Source organism: Nanorana parkeri, unplaced genomic scaffold (assembly GCF_000935625.1).
Source record: "Nanorana parkeri isolate BGI_ZX_2015 unplaced genomic scaffold, ASM93562v1 scaffold10, whole genome shotgun sequence".
NCBI classification, from domain to species: Eukaryota; Metazoa; Chordata; class Amphibia; order Anura; family Dicroglossidae; genus Nanorana; species Nanorana parkeri.
Window position 1 is genome coordinate 5423328 of NW_017306278.1, and position 22916 is coordinate 5446243.

The window sequence follows — 22916 nt, forward strand, 5'->3', positions numbered from 1 at the left end:
TCATACCACATTTCCAGATATGGGAAAGGCACAATAATCTTAATTCATTATCTTCAAGCAGACCTAAAATCAAAAAGTCACCTTAGATCCACTGCTCTCCAAACACTTATCTTTTAAGTATAGCAGGGTCCCTTGAAGTTCAACCATCCCTACCTGACTGCTTCTTCTGCCTATAAACCTCAGCTGAGGGCGGGTTCTTTGTGAGGCACTAGCAGTCATTGGCTGTACCAGTGGAGGCAGCCAATCGACATCTCTGTATCACACAAAACCCAACCTCGGTTGCAGCTTACAAGTGGGAGCTGCAGTGAGGTGAGTATTAGGGAATTGCCAAACCCAAAGTCTATTTTTTGTCTTAAGGTCCACTTTACAAAGGCATCCTAGATCTGCAAAATGTTTATTTGGCAGAACCCACCCAAAATACTGAAATATCCCAGCTCCGCATATTTCTGCTGATGTTTGTTACCAGAATCATATACCTAAAGTGTATTGATAGTCAAAACATTTTTTTACGTTTTGGATTGATTAGGGAAGGTTTAAAACCCATCAGTTTATTTTTGCTGTCTGTGTCCTGTTGGCCCTTCACTTCCTGTATCGGAGATGCAACAGGAAATAAGAGGAAATCTCTATAAAGTGGGGGGAACTTCCCTCTTAGATAGTTGTTACTGGAACAGGTGTCCTTCTTAGAAGACTTTTCCCCACCTCTTGTTCTAAAATTTGGGGATTCCTAACAATTTCTGTCTCAGTGATAATGGTCACCCAGACACATAGAGGAAATGAATCTATGTTTCATGTGATCCAGTGCCATGTTGGCGTTCTTCAACCAATTTCCCCTGGGTTCAGGGTGTGAAGGATACATACTCTTGGGTAAGTCATCTAGGCCCTGGACGTATAAGAGGATGCTGCAGAGAAAGGTGCCATGTTATTACATTTCACCATTCTATGCAGCATTCAGGACTTGCCCTCCACTGGAGGAAGAAAAGGAGAAAGAGGACAATTGGGGTCACATGACCAGATCCAAGCCAAAAGGAAATTTCCCATTAAGTTCTGTTTCAGTGACAATGGTCACCAGTACACATAGAGGAAGTGAATATACATTTCATGTGGCCCAGCACTGTCCAGGGTCTGAAGGACACGTGCTTTTGGGTGAGTCATCTAGGCCTTGGACCAAAAAGAGGATTCTGCAGAGAACGGCGCCATGTTATTACATTTCACCATTGTCTGCAGCATTCAGAACCCGCCCTCCACCAGAGGAAGAAGAGGAGATAGAGGAAGATTGAGGACACATGACCAGACCAAAGACATCAGGGAAGTATGTATAAAGACAGCAAAACAAATCTAATAGAGGTTCTAGTCCACCCCTACTTCATCCAAAACCAAAAAGTTTTGCCTATATGTACTATGAAAGAAAAACTGCATAATTTTTTGATCAAGAAACATATTGTTGACTCAAATGTATACATTTATTACGACTGCCATGTCTATAGGTAGGCTAAGTAGTTTTTTTACACTTCTTAAGAACTGGGATTAGCGAACTGAGATCAAATGAACTGCAGCCTAGATGTTCTACACCCCTCCCACTGCTGAGACACAACAACAAAAACAGCAAAGCAATCCAATTCCCAACTGTTACAAACAGGAAAGCAAAACAAACTTCTTCAGCGTCTGCATAACTTGGCAGCTACTTCCTGCCCAGCCTGAGGCCTCTTTGTTCTGCAACGTTTTAGAAAATGTGTAACCCTACAGCACTTTCCAACCTTGCCTGGATACCAATCCTGAGAGCATCTCAAGCCTGCCAATGCTGTTTGGTAGGTTGTGTGATCTCTGTGATCTCAGAGATGCCTGAAATGGCTTAAACAGGAATCAGCTGGTGCCTGAAGGAAGTTATCAACGGATACAATGTTGATGGGTTTCAATATGTATTACCGCCATGTTGTGACGGTAAGAGATCCCTGATTGTTAACTTTTTTCACCCGGACTATCAGTGTATATGAACCGCGCTCGGTCTTTATCTTGGAAGAACCATTTTGTAGCAATCCCAGCATTTTTTCTTGGAAGCGGACATCTCAGAAGTTGCAGGGTTAGCTTCTAGTCCTTGGGAAACTAAGTAGCAGGCACCCCCATGATATGCCACCAGTCTGCGCCATGAGGCTGGAGTAGTGTCAGTATTTTGCAGGCAGCGCTGTCATGTGGCCCAAGACATGGCAGCGCTGTGTTCCTTGGCCTTCATCCTGAGTGCCGCGATGCTGGAGCTCTTGCGGTCGGGCTCAGTGTTCAAGTCGTACCCATTTATGCCGGATGCCATGGTGGCGCTGCTGAAGAGGCCGCTCATGTGCGTCTGGCTGATGTGAGATCCGGGGCCCGGGACGCTGAGGTACTCTGAGACTCCCCCGGCAGAGTGTGGGTGGTTGTGCGGAGACATGCAGGAGGAGACGGTGTCGCACGGTACCACGCAGGCTGGGATTGGAGAACCACCACTGTTGTTTCCAATCCAGGACGGGTTCTGAATCTGCAGAAAGAGGAGCGATAAAACGATTAATAGAGTGATTGGGCCAAAATATAAAAACACTGTCATGTCCCTTTCTATTTCCTTGCCTTTTATATATTCCCCTCCCTTGAGTTAAAAAAAACTGCCAAGCTTATGTTCATATAGCTAAAGTCCAACTCTAGGATGGAAAAAAAAAAAACCCTTGCAGTGGGTCCTCCCCGACCCTGATGCAATTCAAGGGTTAAATGCTCGTTAATGCTAGGGGGTAAAGGAAATGGCTGTATTACGTACAAAGTTATTCATTCCTGCAGGCTCTGGTGTTCCTATTTTCTCCCTGATGCTCCGGTCTTTGGGCTGCCCCTTGGCAACATCATGTACAATGCAGGACTATGAGTTCTGCATTGTATGTGAGTAGGTAATTGTGTAACTACATGCTGGAGTGCCTTAGAGAGGACACTTCTGGGGATCGGTCACACAGATGGAGGGAGCCTGCCTGCATGGGAAATAAGGTACGTAGTATACTCTACCCAAGGCCAGGATTAAGGGCAACTGATGCCTTAAGCACAACCCAACATTGGTGTCCCCCCCTTCCTTTGCTGACAAGATATTAGGAATCAAAAAGTCCTAAAAGTAAAATAAAAGTTCGAAGATTTGAAAACCTTTTTAGATATTTTCCAAGTCAGCAGCTGACCAGATCTCACAACTATATCAAATAAAAACTTTTTTGTTTTGTGTATTTGAAAAACTAGGCATGTATCAAAGTCAAGCAACCGACTGAGGCCTTTTATTTAGAAATGATGAGGAAATCACTTCTTTTATAAGTGATAATGAACAATTAAGAAGTCTTTGGTCGCTTGTCTTCCTTCAGCTCCAGACCTTGATAGATGAAGGTAGATGAGCCCCATAGAAGTCTATTGAGATGTAATGCCCTTGCATGGCCAGGAGATAAAGGACTTGTGGCACGGGATGCAAATAAATGCCAGTTGGATTTCAGTGAATAAACGTTTGTGGAGTGGGATTGGTTAGGTCAGGGTAAAAGGGCCACAAGGATAAGTGCACTTTGGAGATAATCTCTATAGTGCCCCCTTCCCCTTGGTGCCCTAAGAACATGCTTACTTTGCTTAGTGGACAATCCAGCACTGTCTCCACCCCTAGACTTAGTGGTCATCTAAAACTTGCAATGTGGGGAAGGAAGGGAGGGGGTGTGGGGGGCCACTGCAAAGGTATTTTTTTTCTTGTGCCCAGAGTTGGCCTTTAGAACATCCCATAAAGAAAAACAGCTTTTGCTGTTACTGCCTAAAAGCATTAGCGGCAGTTCGGCTTTAATCTACTAGTCCATCTAAGACTACCCTCTCCACGGGTTGGCAATATTGCTGTCCATGGATGGCTACACTGCTCCTTCATAGTGGAGGAGAGAGTGTAGCTATCATAAGGCTGATTATGCATGGCTCACTCTTTCTCATTTAGTCCTGTGTGCTGAAGGAGAGAAAGCAATTGGTTCCCCAATCCACAATGAAAAGCATGGATGGAGAAATCTCCACTGTCGGCTCAACTGCCTGAATACGCAACCAGTGACTGCATCTGATAGTATGCAGTCACTGTTTGGCCAATCATTTTCCACTTGGCTCAGACAATTTTTTGTCTTGCTTGTAGAGCCACCCGTGCCTCAAATTTCCACTGATTTAGCGGGAATCCAAGCTGTCTGTGGCCAACTTAAGACAGGAGGTGTATTACTGGAAGGATCACCACCTGAAAATAAAGGGGGAAAAAGCCAAAAAAAAGCAAACTAATGCAGCCACCCCATCTAAGAACTGGTAATATGTCACATCTTTGTTCTTGGGTTTACATACGATTGAATGAGGTTCTTTAGATTCATATACTGTATAATAAAAAATTAAATAAAACATGTTGCTTGTTTTTACAGCGCATGATAAAGATGAAGGATCACTGGTAGGGAATGGGAATATTAATGAATGCTGCCCAGACGCACTCCCCATGGAATGCTGGGACTGAGCTGTAATCCGTCAGTGACATCGGAAATCTGGAGGTAGCGTGCTCTGCCTCAGCCGTGCTCTTCACAGCTACGCACATTATGGATGAGACTTTCACCTTTGGGCTTATAACAGGAGCCTCCAAATAGTCTGACTCTGAATTATTTGCACAGAGGCTCAGAGGAAAGGAATATATGACAGCAAGGAGTAGTCAGGAAACATTTATCATATGTCCGGCTTTAAATTCTGAATGCTGTTAAAAGGGAACCATGGTGCTTGTATTTTCAGTGAAAACATATTTTGAATTATTATTGTAACGTTTGCTTGAAAGTCATTTTTGATGTGGCTCACATATTTGTATTAGCATGCTCTTCCGTATTATGCCACACGTGAAATAGATTCTCTCTATAGCAGCTTTATTTATTAAAGATTACGGATACATTGTTCTTCATTGTGTTTCTCTCTCCTCACTGTGTCCTAGATGTACTTCAGGACAAAGGGATCTTATCCACAAGTTCTAGTGATGCCCAAAACTGGTCTGGTACTAGCATGGTATTTTTTACATTATTAACCAAGCATTTCAACTTCACTGAACTCCTAAGACAAAGATTGGTCTCTTGTAAATCTTAAACCTTCCCTTTGATGACCCTCACCTCGAGATAGTGGTAACAAGTACTCTATACCTTGCCAGGAAACTATTGCACAACATTGGCTATCTCCCCAACACTCTATCACATGCCTTTGGACGGATAAAGTGAACTTTAGCCTACACTTGGAAAGTCTATCCTATACCCGTAGAGGTAGCTCTTCACAATTTGAGAAACATCTGGTGTGGGTGGCTAAATGACCCTACGTTTGCACCCCTTGCTCTAGTTATAAATAGACTTAGGTCTTTAGGATAAATAGCCAGTCTATACCCCCATCACCCATATTTATTTGCTCTCATTGGATCAAGGGTGCTTCTATGGTCCTAATAGTGCTGGGGAACCCCTGGACACACAGATTAAAATGTTGAGGGGCAGGCAGGACACCACAATGAGCAGTTTGGATCACATTTGATCCTAATACTGGTATCATGATGAGCAGTTTAGTTAAAATCTGAGTCTAAGACTGGTAGGATATTATGATGATCATTTTGGAGCAAATCTGAGTCCAAGATTAATATCATCGTTTTAACTGAGCAAAAATAAATTGGTGCAAAATCTGGAATCTCACATAATGGTGACATGAGTGAAAAAATGTATTATCATTGGTTTGAAAAAAAAAGTAATATGAACAGATTAATTAAAACATAAATCATTTATAAAATGTTCCAAAGCTGGATTAGGCATCACATTTATCATCTCCATCTAACCTGAGACCTGGGTCACTCAGTAGAAGACCTGGGGCACTCAATAGAAGACCTGCTGCACTCAGTAGAAGACCTGGGCCACTCGAGAGAAGACCTGGGGCATTCAGTAGAGGACCAGTGGCACTCAGTAGAAGGCCCAGGGCACTCAGTAGAAGACCTGGGGCACTCAGTAGACCTTGGGAACTCAGTAGAAGACCTGGCGCACTCAGTAGAAGACCTGGGGCATTCAGTAGAGGACCAGTGGCACTCAGTAGAAGGCCCAGGGCACTCAGTAGAAGACCTGGGGCACTCAGTAGACCTTGGGAACTCAGTAGAAGACCTGGTGCACTCAGTAGAAGACCTGGTGCACTCAGTAGAAGACCTGGAGCACTCGGTAGAAGACCTGGGGCACTCAGTAGAAGACCCGGGGCATGTAAACTGGGCTCCAGAGTCTAGCAATGGCCTGCATGTCATCACATTATACTGCTGTATTTCAGGGTCATGTTGGAATCTTACACCAACCACATTTGTAACAACTGGACCAAAGGCTGTTTTTTTTTTAATAAGGACAGGAAGCGAGGATACATCTTTCTAATGGAGCCCTGGATAGCAGCAGGAACCTAACAGGGGTTCTAATCCTTCCCCACTCTATCTATTCACTCTAGAATGGGAATTTTCCCTTCTTTGTTCATGAGCTGCTCCATCAATTCAGCATGATGTGGGGGACTTACAATCGTAGGGTATCAGTTACTATACCTGTCACCACCTGTCACCTGGACAGGAAATAAGGGAATGCTTCTGAACAGGAAGAGAGAAAACAAGAAAAACTAAGATTCCAACCCTCCTCTACTCTATCCAAAAGTAAAAAGAAAATTTGGCTGGAGTTCCCCTTTAACTGGTTGTATTTTATGATTTAAGCCCCTCCTCATTGTAGAACAATCTCCTCTTTGTACTCTGGATTTCTTATTTAATATTTACATGATCCGAATGACTGACAATGTAAATTAACTAGAGGCTATTAAGTCCGCGTTCGCCTTTCTTTCCTGCGTCCCCGCCACTCATTGCCCCCGGAATTTACATGTTTGTCTGGATGGTAGAATACATTATAAGTGTAACTGGAAACCTCGAACTTCCCTGAAATACGCTCTATTATGATAAGACCTGGAATGACCCCAATGCACCTCGCGGACATGACCACATTAAACGTTTAATGCGCTTTGTTGGGTTTTAGTGAAACGATACAACAAAAATGTTATTTTAAAGCATGACAGAGCCGAGGAAGTGACATTAAAGGGCCAGTCTACCTTAAAATTACATTTCACTTCGGGGCTGAAGGCTGGCTCACCCGCTTATTGATTCTCCATATTGTGAGGCCGTCTCATAATGACAATGTGGGTGGAACTGAATATTGAGGTGTTGAGATCTTTACTGTTTGGAGTTCCGGAAAGGAACTACAAACCTGGGCGTGATTGTAGGATTCAGTGAAAAATTACATATGAATTATTTTAAGAACGAAAGAAAGAAAGATACATTAGAGGCAGATACCTTACTACGGATTAATAGATATACACTCACTGGCTGCTACATTAGGTACATCTCTTCAACTGCTTGTTACAAATATCTAATCAGCCAATCACATGGCAGTAACTCAATGCATTTAGGCATCTAGACGTGGTGAAGACAACTTGCTGAAGTTCAAACCGAGCATCAGAATGGGGAAGAAAGGTGATTTAAGTGATTTTGAACGTGGCATGGTTGTTGGGGCAAGACGGGCTGGTCTGAGTATTTTAGCGGCTGCTGATCTGCTGTGATTTTCATACACAACCATCTCTCGGGTTTACAGAGAATGGTCCGAAAAAGAGAAAATATCCAGTGAGCGGCAGCTCTCTGGGCAAGAATACCTTGTTGATGTCAGAGGTCAGTGGAGAATGGGCAGACTGGTTCAAGCTGATAGAAAGGCAACAGTAACTCAAATAACCCCTCATTACATCCGAGGTATATAGAAGATCATCTCTGAAGGCACACCACCTTGAAGCAGATGGGCTACAGCCACAGAAGACCACACCGAGTGCCACTCCTGTCAGCAAAGAACAGGAAACAGAGGCTACAGTTTGCACAGGCTCACCAAAATAGAAGATTGGAAAAAAGTTGCCTGGTCTGATGAGTCTCGATTTCTGTTGTGACATTCAGATGGTCGGGTCAGAATTTGATGTAAACAACATGAAATCATGGATCCATCCTGCCTTGTATCAACGGTTCAGGCTGGTGGAGCTTCGCATCATGGATGTGCAACCGACAAATCAGCAGCAACTGCGTGATGATATCATGTCATCATGGACCAGACTCTCTAAGGAATGTTTCCATCACCTTGTTGAATCTACGCCACAAAGAATTAAAGCAGTTCTGAAGACAAAAGGGGGTCCAACTCAGTACTAGCAAGGTGTACCTAATAAAGTGTCCAGTGAGTGTAGAATACTAGATAGATAGATGGATAGATAGATAGATAGATAGATAGATAGATAGATAGATAGATAGATAGATAGATAGATAGATAGATAGATAGATAGATAGATAGATGAGGGACAGATCTCTCATTACAAATAGTTAGATATAGAATAAGAGATACATAGACAGATAGATATTAATAGATAAATATGAATTTTTATTATTATTAATATATGGGATTTCTATAGCATCAACAGTTTGGGTAGCACTTTAAATTGATAACTAGATAGATAGATAGATAGATAGATAGATAGATAGATAGATAGATAGATAGATAGATAGAATGATCATTTAAGTAATAGTAAGTAATTTCTGCAATTAATCTGGAATCATTCAAGAAGCTTTTGGACGACTTCCTGAGAGACCGAAATGTACAAGGGTACAGGTACTCTTAAGAATGAGAACACTCAGGGACCTATACACACACACACACACACACACACACACACACAACAGGTTGGACTTGATGGACTTATGTCTTTATTCAACCTCAAACACTATGTAACTATCATCACGGCTCCTCTATATAGTCCTGTATTTGATACTCCTGGAAAATATGTGTGAAATCCCTCCAATTGCTCCAAGCTGTGCCCATGTCTGGTGGTGGGGGACTCAGTGACATCTCCTGTCCAGTATAGCTGTGGTTCATATTTCACAGATGGCCCCCCCATCCCTGAGGAGTGAGTGGAGGGGAGTGTGCGCGGTGTAGGAATGCAGGAGGACAAGGCTCCAGATGTGGCTGGAAGAACAGAGCTCTGAGCTCCGCTGCTCTCCAGCTCATCAAACATCTGACCTCTCCTCCTGCTGTTACAGCTCATTCTTCTCCCCCGACTCCTTTCTTACTGCCTGGTGATGAAATGAGAAAATGGCCAGGATGTCAGGAGTGTTGGGGGAAATGTCATTCTGGCTCATCAACTGCTCTATGTTTGCCAGCCGTTCTTAAAGCACACCTACCACATCAAAGTAGACGTTCCATGGCTTCAAAGATAATTCCGGCACTCATGAAACTGTCTGCCACGCGCAGTTCTCTGTGATTTATTTACAACTTTCTCATTCTTTATTTTAAAATTATATTTATATTTAGATCCGCCTATAATCATATGACTGAAGCTTTGGTGTAGATCACATGTCCTGTGCCAAGTAGGACTTCTAATGCTTTGCATGAGCTCCCCTGTGTTGCAGTTGACTGGCTCATTGGTTTTGGTTTCCTACTGACTGCCATGTTGCCTCTTTATCTGGATCAGCAGATAGATCCTGGTAACATGATGTCTCTGTGCCTGGCTATGTAGGTCCTGGTTACATGCTACCTCCCTATGTGGCTCAACAGATCAGGGCTGGCTACAAAATGCACCTCCACATGGCTCAGCAGATATCTCAGTAGATTGGTGCTGGTTACCAGCTGCCCCTCTGTCTGGCTTGATGGATAGGTGTTCATTTCATGCTATCACTCTGTGTGGCTCAGTAGATAGGGGCTAGTTACATGCTGCCTGTCTATCTGGCTCACTGGATAGGTATTAGCTACATGCTGCCTCCCTTTGTAGCTCAGTAAATAGGTGCTGACTACAAGCTTCATCTCATTGTGGCTCAGCAGATAAGGGCTAATTACACTTATTTTTTACATCAAGCTCAGTAGATTGGTACTGGCTTACATCTGCTCCTCCATCTATATTCATACTGTCTTTCTATGTGGCTCAGTAGATAGGCACTATTTAAAAACTGCCTGTCTATCTGGTTTATTAGATGTGTGCTAGCTACATGTTGGCTGTCTATCTGGCTCATTAGATTAGTTACAACTGCTACTCTATATGGCTCAGTAGATAGGTGCTGGTTACAATCTGCCTCTCTATGTGGCTCAGTAGATAGTAGCTGGCAACACGTTTTTGTCTCTATCTAGCTCTGCAGGCTGGTGCTGGTTACCAGCGGTTCCTCTATCTGGCTCAGTGGATAGGTGTTAGTTATGCACAGTCTCTCAATGAGGCTCAGTAGATAGGTGTTAGTTAGGCTTAGTACTTAGCCTTTGGTTAGAAGCTGCCTGTCTATTTGGCTCATAGGTGCTAGCTACATGCTGCCTGTCTATGTGGCTTTGTTGATAGGTGCTGGTTGCATGTTGCCTCTCTATATGGCTCAGTAAATAGGTATTGAGTACATTGTATTGAAGTATATGCTTTGTAAGTTAAGTGTTACTTACATGCTGCCTATTTACCTCACTGAGTTGAGAGTTGTTGGGTACGTGATGAGAAGTTGAGTGTCAGACATGTGATACCTTTATATCTGGCTCAGTAGATATGTGTTGGTTATGTTCAGCCTCTTTATCTTGCTCATGCTGCCATGATAAGTAGCTCATGGGATATCTGTTAGTTGTAGACTGCCTCTTTACGATGATGAGCGTTGAGTACGTACGCCTATAATCATATGACTGAAGCTTTGGTGTAGATCACATGTCCTGTGCCAAGTAGGACTTCTAATGCTTTGCATGAGCTCCCCTGTGTTGCAGTTGACTGGCTCATTGGTTTTGGTTTCCTACTGACTGCCATGTTGCCTCTTTATCTGGATCAGCAGATAGATCCTGGTAACATGATGTCTCTGTGCCTGGCTATGTAGGTCCTGGTTACATGCTACCTCCCTATGTGGCTCAACAGATCAGGGCTGGCTACAAAATGCACCTCCACATGGCTCAGCAGATATCTCAGTAGATTGGTGCTGGTTACCAGCTGCCCCTCTGTCTGGCTTGATGGATAGGTGTTCATTTCATGCTATCACTCTGTGTGGCTCAGTAGATAGGGGCTAGTTACATGCTGCCTGTCTATCTGGCTCACTGGATAGGTATTAGCTACATGCTGCCTCCCTTTGTAGCTCAGTAAATAGGTGCTGACTACAAGCTTCATCTCATTGTGGCTCAGCAGATAAGGGCTAATTACACTTATTTTTTACATCAAGCTCAGTAGATTGGTACTGGCTTACATCTGCTCCTCCATCTATATTCATACTGTCTTTCTATGTGGCTCAGTAGATAGGCACTATTTAAAAACTGCCTGTCTATCTGGTTTATTAGATGTGTGCTAGCTACATGTTGGCTGTCTATCTGGCTCATTAGATTAGTTACAACTGCTACTCTATATGGCTCAGTAGATAGGTGCTGGTTACAATCTGCCTCTCTATGTGGCTCAGTAGATAGTAGCTGGCAACACGTTTTTGTCTCTATCTAGCTCTGCAGGCTGGTGCTGGTTACCAGCGGTTCCTCTATCTGGCTCAGTGGATAGGTGTTAGTTATGCACAGTCTCTCAATGAGGCTCAGTAGATAGGTGTTAGTTAGGCTTAGTACTTAGCCTTTGGTTAGAAGCTGCCTGTCTATTTGGCTCATAGGTGCTAGCTACATGCTGCCTGTCTATGTGGCTTTGTTGATAGGTGCTGGTTGCATGTTGCCTCTCTATATGGCTCAGTAAATAGGTATTGAGTACATTGTATTGAAGTATATGCTTTGTAAGTTAAGTGTTACTTACATGCTGCCTATTTACCTCACTGAGTTGAGAGTTGTTGGGTACGTGATGAGAAGTTGAGTGTCAGACATGTGATACCTTTATATCTGGCTCAGTAGATATGTGTTGGTTATGTTCAGCCTCTTTATCTTGCTCATGCTGCCATGATAAGTAGCTCATGGGATATCTGTTAGTTGTAGACTGCCTCTTTACGATGATGAGCGTTGAGTACGTGCTGCCTTTATACCTGGCTCAGAAGTCAGAAGCTGGGAACAACATGCGAGTCGGTACCATGATGCCTTTATATCTGGCTTAGTAGCTCGATACGGGAAGTTACCCCTCTGTCTGGCTTGGTAGTTGGGTGTTAATTGCCAGCTGCCTCTCTGTTTGGGTCAGTGGCTTAGAGTTGGATGTTGTTTTAATGTACATAACTCAACAGAATAGAAAGAAACCTGAATTACCTGGGCATAGTTTTCAGCTCGGGTCAGTAGTGGCAGCTCATAGGCAGAAGAGAAGTGAGTCCGTACTTGTTGCATTTGCCCGAACCTCTCTCTTTTCCTCCACTTTGCCCTCCGATTCTGGAACCACACCTAGGAGACACGACAACGAAACATAGATCAGTTTGATGTCTTCTGCTGATGTCCTCCACCCAGGAACATGTACATAAGTTTGGTGTGGACAGCAAAGCTGAGATTTTAAAATCTTAAAAAATACCTAAACCCGTTAATTTTTAACATTTTCAAATAATAAGTATTTTTCTTTGAATGATAATAAGTGAGCCTGCCTTGAAGGTCCTTGTGTAGGAACCTTCCTATTAAAAGGTGCCAACGCTCTGCCCCTGTCTCCTTATTGTGCTGCTGTGTTGTCACCTTGACACACAGGCTTCGGATTGGATGAGAAAAGGGTAAAATATGTATTTTATTTAAAAATTGCATTTGTTTATGATACCCAGTTCTTTAGCAAATCAAATGTCATTCAGCAAGGGTTTCCATTCATTTACAGGAATACAGGAAAATATGCAGTTGTATGGGCCTCAACCACTGCATAACCTGCAGGTACAGTCAGCATATCGGTAATGATGAATGGGGTAATATCCTGAGCATATTGTGAGTCTGGTACATACTGCAATGGTAGAATATTTTCAGGAATCATTGGATTAATTGTATATTTGTCTGCACACAGCAGCCAAAACCCATCATGCTATCTGTCTACAGGTGGACAGTAATACAACTGATATACTATATGGCCAAAAGCATGTAGACACCCATCCAAATGATTGAGTTCAGGTGTTTCCAGTGACGGGCCTGTTAATGCTACAAAGATATTTTAGACAATTGTGCTCTTCCAACCTTGTGGCAGCAGTCTGGTGAAGGCCCTTTTCTGTTCCAGCATGACTGTACCTCCCCTTTCCCCCAACCGTGCATAAAGCCATCTCCAGAAAAACACCGAACTACATTGAATTAGTAACCTTGCCATAATCCAGCGTCAGAAAAAGAACATGCTGATATTTCAGACCCCAAAAAAACAATTGGAGCTCCTAAGCTGCAGAGGGTATTTTTCAGCACCGCAGTGGTCCATTTATCACCTAGTGCAGGCTGCAAGATTCCTGTGCAGAAGCACGTTCATGGAGAAGTCTGCAGTAGGGGAGAGGGCTCCTGTATGACCCATATCACAGGAAAAGCCATCCATCAAACCATTTGCACGGGGGAGCCTGCAATGCCAGGTAGACAAAGGAGGCCCCTGCGGCCTCTGCTTTCCATTTGACATGGAGGATGAATGGCGATTAGCAGAGGCCGCCAATGTCAGCTCAGTGACTATCATCACACCCAGAGCTTAACAGGTGATGGGGAGCGCTGGTGTGTTCTGAAGGACCCTCACTGAATGCGTCAACCACCGAATCCCCATTACTAATGGATTTTCTGCATCACAAAGGAAGACATGCCTGACATCAAATTCCAGTTCCACGTTGGAGAAGGATGTCAGTGTTCGGATGTCTACAGAAATTTTTTATCATAAAATATGTCATCTGTTGAAGAACCAATTAATACAACAAGTGCATACATTATATAGTCAAAAATAGGACATCCCCCAAATTATCGAGTTCAGTCGTCTCCAGTGAAGGGTCCTGTTAAAGGAGAACTATGAGGTGAGTGCTTTTCACTCACCTCATAGTTCTAGCCGACCTGTGACAATGACACTGTCACAGGTCGGCTCAGTAGATTGGGAAGTGAGCGAACACATACCGGCGTTCGCTCACCTCTCGATCCTGCCACGGCTCTCTGCCGTGCCAGGGGAGGGGCTGGGTTCCCCCCTCCCCGCTCCGCTACAGCTCGTGGTATACTGAGCCTAGGGTGACGGGAGGACGCTAGTTTATGTCCTCCCGTTACCCTAAGGAGAACTATGGGGAAAAGCCTGAACCACATAGTTCTCCTTTAATGTTACAACATACAAAGACATTTTAACAATTGCGCTCTTTCAACCTTGTGACAATAATTTGGTGAAGGCCCTTTTCTTTTCCAGTATGACTGTGCCCGGTGCACAAAGTGGAGACCTGACCTCAACCCTACTGTTGTAATGCCCTTTGCAAGCCAGGTCTTCATGTCCAACATTAGTACCTGACCTCACAAATGCCCTTTTGACTGAATGGGCAAAAATTCCACAAACACAGAACAAAAGCTTGTGGAAGATTGAAGCTTTTGTTTTCACACACAAAGGGGATCCAACTCTATTTTAATGTCCATGGGATTGCAATAGGCTATCCAACATGCTCATATAGGTGTGATGGTCAGGTGTCCACAATCCTTTGGCCGTATACTGTTGACCTGATGCAGAATTCCACAATGTAAAATAACTCTTCCATAATATGACTGGCCACACCTACTCTAAGCTTGAGCGGGGGTGGAGAAACAAGCATTTAAAGTAGACCTGATGCAAGACAAAACTCCACAATATAAAGTAGACATGGCCAGCAAGATATGGCTGGCCACAGCTACTCTAAGGTTAGGTGGGAGCGGAGAAAAAAGTATTTAAAGTAGATCTGATGCAGGATTTCACAATGTAAAGAAACCCTTCCCAGATGTGACTGGCTACACCTACTCTAAGCTTGAGCGGGGGTGGGGATAAAAGCCTATAAAGTAGACCTGATGCAGGATTCCACAATGTAAACAGACTCCCCAGCCACATAGCAGGCACCTTCTGATGCCATGTAATGCCTTTAGTGCGCGTAGCTGCCGCACGATCCATGAAAACCTCAAACTTCCAGACAAGGTGTAAATGTGCGCCTCCCTTTTCTCTCACACTATGCATTGCTCAGTGCCTGTTGTGAAGGGATGGGGGGAATAAAAGGATTTGTGCTTACCCATCAGACAATACTGATTTCTGTAAAGTTTGGTATGTACATAGAATAATTAGGGGCTTCAGTTACAGAACAGAGCGGCCATTACCACTAAAGGTACTAAACTTCCTCGGAGCAATCACAATCTGAAGATGAAGTGCGACCAGATTTAAACTGTGATATTTATCCAATTGTAATATTGCAGATGATACCCCAGACCAGGTTCGGAGAGCACTGACAGAACCTTATCCTGGGAAAGCAGCCTGGGATGACAGGCTGGGATAACTTCTCCTTGTTTTCATTACATCTTTAATTTCCTGCGGCCTGTGGATCTCCGCAACGCAACCCCCCATGGTCCGTGTGGGGGATGGGAAGGGGGATGCATCGTACACAGAGCAGGCCAAGAGAAGTGTAGACAGGGAAGCCTCAGCACTTTTTTAATAGGATCTCAAGCATACGTAGTGCCGCAATCAGAAAAAAAAAAGTTGTAGGCACAGACCCTCATTGCACAAGAACACTTACTCCTAAAATTGTGCATTTGACGTACTTGTTGTAGTTCACATGGAAGTGTAGCTCCATATGTATGACTAGCTGGGTCAAGTGCTGGAGAATGTTTGTATTGTTCGGTGTACTGCCCTGTTCTTGTGGACCATGACCATGTGAGAAAGTAATTCCCAGAAGGTTATGGTGAGAAGGGACTAAAGGGAATTAAAAAAGGAATAATCCCTTTATTGTTGGGATATTAGATGAGCATACCTGAGAACTTTCCAAAGTCAGAGAGTTTAATATTGGGGTGGGGTAAGGGGAGGAGCAGAGAGCATCATGGAGTGCTCCGCCTCAAATTGGGAAAATAGGGGTGCACAAGTGTGCAGCAGCCATTTATGGGTCTAAAGGTCTGAGATTCTAAAATCCAGGATACATCCTGAGAGTTCTCAGGTGCCCCCAAATCTCCTTTGTACTCTTCCTAATTTGGTGGTGGCTTCGTTTTTTTTGTTCTAATCAACTTCTCCAGGTCCCCCTGCTGCCCTCTGTGTGGCCACTCCCAAAGCAATCAAGCCCCTCAAAAGAAACCAATATTGGAACCATGTGACGTCTACAATCAAAGATCACAGCGCCTCTCACTCTTCCTCACATTTGTATCACAGTCTAGGACAGGGGTCAGCAACCCACGGCTCTGGAGCCGCATGTGGCTCTTTCATCCATCTGCTGCGGCTCCCTGTCCAGGGGCGGAACTACCGCCAGGGCCTCGGTAGGGGTGTAACTGTACACTGTGTGCTGTTATTTCATTTAACTAGACAAGTGGATTATAAATGGGGAACATTACACTGTAATGTTGCCTATTATAATCTATTTATCTGATTAAATGATTAGACAGGGCCGCTGTTCTATCAAAGTTTGTGTCTAGGTTGGAATGTGTGATCAGTGATGTGGTCACACATTTCAATGTAACCCCGCCCAGTTTTTTGGCGGTGGAATGTGTGACCACCTATAGGTCAAACATTCCAACGCTTTCTCAGCCGTTCCAGGGCAGATCGGCATCGCAAATCGTATGTGCAGGAGAACTGATCTGCCCTGGAACAGCTGTTCTGTCCTGAAACTCTTCTATCCGACTTTGTGAGTGGGGTGGAATGCGAGATCGCACTCAGAATCGGATAGAAGTGGCATTTCAGGACCGAACAACAAGCTGCACAAAGATCTTCACCAAAAAAACATCTACAAGGTAAGAAATATATATATATATATATATATATAAAAAAATTACTTTTGAAACCAATTTTAAAGTGATCCCCCGATGGCACGCTAGTGTCTTCCTGAATTGCTAAATATGTACCCAGGTTTTCCCCTACCTGTTTCTGGGGCTGCGTTGAGAGGGGTTCTTTATTTCATATCTGGTGGACATGCCTCATTAGTTTGTTCCTTTTGGGCACAATTGTATAAGATATTATGTGCTCTATCGGGCTGTACCCTACCTGTGGACCTGACCTATGCCGTATTTAATAAAAGACCTGATGGTATAACTGACACCCAATTCCACTTCCAGTTGCAAATACTCACTGCTGCTAAGCAAATGCTAGCCAAATCTTGGAAAACCCCCAATCTTAACTTGGATGAAACCAAAAATAAAGTGATGAAGGCCAGGATTCATGGAAAAAATTAATCTACAATCCTGGATGGAGTGGTTCACTATACTGGAGTGTGGCCCTGGATTGACAAGTCTCTGCCCCGAAGGGTTTGATACCATGCTTCTGGAGCCCTACTAATTTTCCCTTTTGTAGGGGTCTGTCATTTAAAGGAGAACTATGGGGTTAAGGCTTTTCCCCATAGTTCTCCTTAGGGTAACGGGAGGACACAAACTAGCGTTCTCCCGTCACCCTAGGCTCAGTATACCGCGAGCTGTAGCTCGCGGTATACTGAGACGCCGCAGTATACTGCGAGCTGCTGCAAGCGGTATACTGAGACGCCGCAGCTGAAGCGGATCCGGGATCCGCCTAGCTGCATGACTGACAGCTGGCTCTGCTTATAAATAGGCAGAGCCAGCTGTACGTGCCCCCTCCCCCGTCCATTCCGCCAGTCAGCGCTGGCGGATCGGAGCGGGGAGGGGGGAAATCACCGTAACACATATGTTGTATGACTGTAGGTCTTATTTCCAACTGTATCACACCTAATGTTTATTATTATTTTGCTCCTGTATACATGTCTCTGTAATGCTATACAAAAATGTATTTTATGCTGTGTGAATGGGAACACATAACAAACCTATAGTGGGGATTTTCTCAAATTTGACTGCAAAAGTGGAACTACACTTTAAGCACAACCAATTATAAGGACCCTAGAAGTGTACAAATAGGTAAATCCCGTTCCTTTCATTTCCAGAATCAATATTTGTTCAATATTCGAAGAGTATTGGCCGATTCTTCCCAACAATTTTCCCGTCTATGGACAGCAAGACCCGGCACAGTTGCACCGTATCTGCCTATCTATCTTTATCTATACAGACGTACAGAAAGGAGAGTTCGGTTTTCATTAGCCGATTACTTTGGGAAGAATAAAATTAAGCCAAGACTATGTCAACGCCGATTTCATGGCGGGACGTCACCTAGAACTAATCGCTATGAATGGCTTTATTTATTTCTACTACAGAAAAAGATGCTGGTTTATATAACTCCGTCCGTCAGATATTTTAATTAAAGAATCATTTTTAGATTCATCTATCCTCTGAGACTTCTTTTTTGGCAGGAAGTCAATGTTACAATTTTGTTCCTTGTATCGGTCGGACAGGAAGTAAACTTTTTTTCCGTGTTAACCGTTTAAAGTGTATCTAAAGCCCGAACCTTTCTTTTCTAGTTTTGAATAGAGTTTTGAAGGGTATGAACCCCTGTTAGGTCTGTCGTTGCTATTCATGTGTCCTGAGATTCGCCATCTCTGTTTGTCCTGGTGACTACTGCCACCGAGAAAGCAATGGGAAATCCAATTGTTACAGTTGTCACCAGAACAAGAGGTGATGGGAAATCTTCAACATGGGGACTGTTCTGGTGTCAACTGTTTGAGAGGTAGGTTTCCCTCACTTTGTAGAGTTTTCTTCTCACTTCCTGTTGCATCTCCAAGACAGGAAGTGAAATCTCCCCACCGGGACATAAAACAGAAAAAAAAAAGTAAATAAATAAAATAAACAGAGCCTTCCCTATTCTCTCCAAAACCAAAAAAAAAATGTCACTATGCATTATCTTTCAGCACTATTGATTTGCCAGATGGTCACAAAATCAATCAGAAATAAATAGAAGATACTTAAAAAAAAGTTTTTTGAAGAGACAATGCAAATTTCGATATAGCTCAAGAGAAAAACCTCCCAGTGCATGGCAGAGTTTTTATTTACTTTAGTCTAGAGATGAGAGAGTTTTAATTTTCTCAAAAGTGTGTCAGAAATTGGCAGATTTTTGTGAAATTTTGTCAAAAAGTAGTAGAGCCAATGGTGAAGGTAAAATGAAAGTGGTTTAAAAGTCTAATGGATTTACAAAAGCTCCTTTGAACTATCACAGACCTGTTGCGTCATACAAAATGGCCTGTAATCAGCCTCATTATTTTACTCAAGGAAAAGAAAAAAAAAAGAAAAGAAAAATGTGCACAAACAACATTTACACAAAAGAAAAAAAAGCAAATACAAAGAATGCAAAATAAAATAAATGACCCTAAATATGCCCACCCAATAAAACGCTAAATTGTTTTTTAGCATATCAATAATGATATTAATAATAATAAAAGTGATGATGCTAATAAAAATAGTAATAATAATAAAAATAATAATGATGATGATGATAATAATAATAATAATATTAGTGGTAATATTAATTATAAATATAATAGCACATTTTTGCATAAGCAGCTCCATAAAAAAAATTGAAATTTCTATTCATTCATCTTGGGTTTCTCTATTGGTTGAAGACTGGTGCCTTTTTTCAACCTAATCATGTAACGTGCCCACAAACAAGTAAAATGAAATGTATTCATGCGATCGGCATAGAAAGCCATAAAAAGGGCAATTTATTCACAGAATAGAGTTTCTAAAATTAGATGGCACCGGGGTTATGTTATGTGACTTAGCAGAGTCCTTTTCTGAATAAATATTAATGGTAAACATCCGTGTTTCACAACTGGCGGCGGAGCCTTTGTGGTGCACATATTGTGGATTTTTGCACATATCTGCCGACCAATAAATTACGTTACCTGCACTCTGGCCTCGGTGAGGTCAGTCCTCATCGCCAGCTGTGCCCGGGGGTAAACATCTGGGTAGTGTGTCTTCTGGAAGACTTTCTCCAGCTCCTCCAGCTGGTAGCTGGTAAACGTAGTCCTGTTCCGCCTTTTCTTTCCTTTGTTGCTCTCTGACTCGGCCTTATCCATGGGCAGGTCGTTGCTCCCCCTGTCCTGGGAGCCCTTGGCTGGGGCCTCTTTGCTGGTCAGGTAGCCGCTGTCCATTCCCGGGCCGTCACTGTTTGGCGTCAGGGAACTCTCTTTGGCTAAGGGAAGAAGAACATTACGTAATTACAAAATACATTCTGTAAGAAGTGGTCTTATCATAGAACCTTTCTTGTATTCATAATGTGTGTTTTTCTAATTTTAAAGAGGGAAAGGGTTAAAGCCCCCATTAGGTATTTAGTAATGTCTCTGTCCCCACTGGGGGGATTCACATTATTTATCCTGGTGTCCATTGTCACTGAGAACGAAATTCAGTGGAAATCCAACATTTTGTGTTATTATGAGTGACTTCCCCTCATCACCCCTTTTCCCCTCCCTCCCCCTCCCCTTTCATCTTCCTTCCCATTCTCCATCCTATACATCTTTATTTCATATCTGGTGGACATGCCTCATTAGTTTGTTCCTTTTGGGCACAATTGTATAAGATATTATGTGCTCTATCGGGCTGTACCCTACCTGTGGACCTGACCTATGCCGTATTTAATAAAAGACCTGATGGTATAACTGACACCCAATTCCACTTCCAGTTGCAAATACTCACTGCTGCTAAGCAAATGCTAGCCAAATCTTGGAAAACCCCCAATCTTAACTTGGATGAAACCAAAAATAAAGTGATGAAGGCCAGGATTCATGGAAAAAATTAATCTACAATCCTGGATGGAGTGGTTCACTATACTGGAGTGTGGCCCTGGATTGACAAGTCTCTGCCCCGAAGGGTTTGATACCATGCTTCTGGAGCCCTACTAATTTTCCCTTTTGTAGGGGTCTGTCATTTAAAGGAGAACTATGGGGTTAAGGCTTTTCCCCATAGTTCTCCTTAGGGTAACGGGAGGACACAAACTAGCGTTCTCCCGTCACCCTAGGCTCAGTATACCGCGAGCTGTAGCTCGCGGTATACTGAGACGCCGCAGTATACTGCGAGCTGCTGCAAGCGGTATACTGAGACGCCGCAGCTGAAGCGGATCCGGGATCCGCCTAGCTGCATGACTGACAGCTGGCTCTGCTTATAAATAGGCAGAGCCAGCTGTACGTGCCCCCTCCCCCGTCCATTCCGCCAGTCAGCGCTGGCGGATCGGAGCGGGGAGGGGGGAAATCACCGTAACACATATGTTGTATGACTGTAGGTCTTATTTCCAACTGTATCACACCTAATGTTTATTATTATTTTGCTCCTGTATACATGTCTCTGTAATGCTATACAAAAATGTATTTTATGCTGTGTGAATGGGAACACATAACAAACCTATAGTGGGGATTTTCTCAAATTTGACTGCAAAAGTGGAACTACACTTTAAGCACAACCAATTATAAGGACCCTAGAAGTGTACAAATAGGTAAATCCCGTTCCTTTCATTTCCAGAATCAATATTTGTTCAATATTCGAAGAGTATTGGCCGATTCTTCCCAACAATTTTCCCGTCTATGGACAGCAAGACCCGGCACAGTTGCACCGTATCTGCCTATCTATCTTTATCTATACAGACGTACAGAAAGGAGAGTTCGGTTTTCATTAGCCGATTACTTTGGGAAGAATAAAATTAAGCCAAGACTATGTCAACGCCGATTTCATGGCGGGACGTCACCTAGAACTAATCGCTATGAATGGCTTTATTTATTTCTACTACAGAAAAAGATGCTGGTTTATATAACTCCGTCCGTCAGATATTTTAATTAAAGAATCATTTTTAGATTCATCTATCCTCTGAGACTTCTTTTTTGGCAGGAAGTCAATGTTACAATTTTGTTCCTTGTATCGGTCGGACAGGAAGTAAACTTTTTTTCCGTGTTAACCGTTTAAAGTGTATCTAAAGCCCGAACCTTTCTTTTCTAGTTTTGAATAGAGTTTTGAAGGGTATGAACCCCTGTTAGGTCTGTCGTTGCTATTCATGTGTCCTGAGATTCGCCATCTCTGTTTGTCCTGGTGACTACTGCCACCGAGAAAGCAATGGGAAATCCAATTGTTACAGTTGTCACCAGAACAAGAGGTGATGGGAAATCTTCAACATGGGGACTGTTCTGGTGTCAACTGTTTGAGAGGTAGGTTTCCCTCACTTTGTAGAGTTTTCTTCTCACTTCCTGTTGCATCTCCAAGACAGGAAGTGAAATCTCCCCACCGGGACATAAAACAGAAAAAAAAAAGTAAATAAATAAAATAAACAGAGCCTTCCCTATTCTCTCCAAAACCAAAAAAAAAATGTCACTATGCATTATCTTTCAGCACTATTGATTTGCCAGATGGTCACAAAATCAATCAGAAATAAATAGAAGATACTTAAAAAAAAGTTTTTTGAAGAGACAATGCAAATTTCGATATAGCTCAAGAGAAAAACCTCCCAGTGCATGGCAGAGTTTTTATTTACTTTAGTCTAGAGATGAGAGAGTTTTAATTTTCTCAAAAGTGTGTCAGAAATTGGCAGATTTTTGTGAAATTTTGTCAAAAAGTAGTAGAGCCAATGGTGAAGGTAAAATGAAAGTGGTTTAAAAGTCTAATGGATTTACAAAAGCTCCTTTGAACTATCACAGACCTGTTGCGTCATACAAAATGGCCTGTAATCAGCCTCATTATTTTACTCAAGGAAAAGAAAAAAAAAAGAAAAGAAAAATGTGCACAAACAACATTTACACAAAAGAAAAAAAAGCAAATACAAAGAATGCAAAATAAAATAAATGACCCTAAATATGCCCACCCAATAAAACGCTAAATTGTTTTTTAGCATATCAATAATGATATTAATAATAATAAAAGTGATGATGCTAATAAAAATAGTAATAATAATAAAAATAATAATGATGATGATGATAATAATAATAATAATATTAATAA

At 42.7% G+C, this 22916-nt stretch overlaps 1 protein-coding gene across 1 annotated transcript in view; it reads right to left on the reverse strand.

Annotated features, from left to right (window-relative positions):
• Positions 1-2182: 2182 nt before the first annotated feature.
• Positions 2183-22916, reverse strand: part of ALX4 (ALX homeobox 4) — a 75383-nt gene continuing 54649 nt past the window's right edge. The window contains exons 3-4 of the mRNA XM_018555242.1: positions 12249-12377; positions 2183-2506 (exon numbers count right to left, since the gene is read on the reverse strand). Coding sequence (XP_018410744.1) covers positions 2183-2506; positions 12249-12377 — 453 coding nt within the window. The remainder of the gene's footprint in view (positions 2507-12248; positions 12378-22916) is intronic.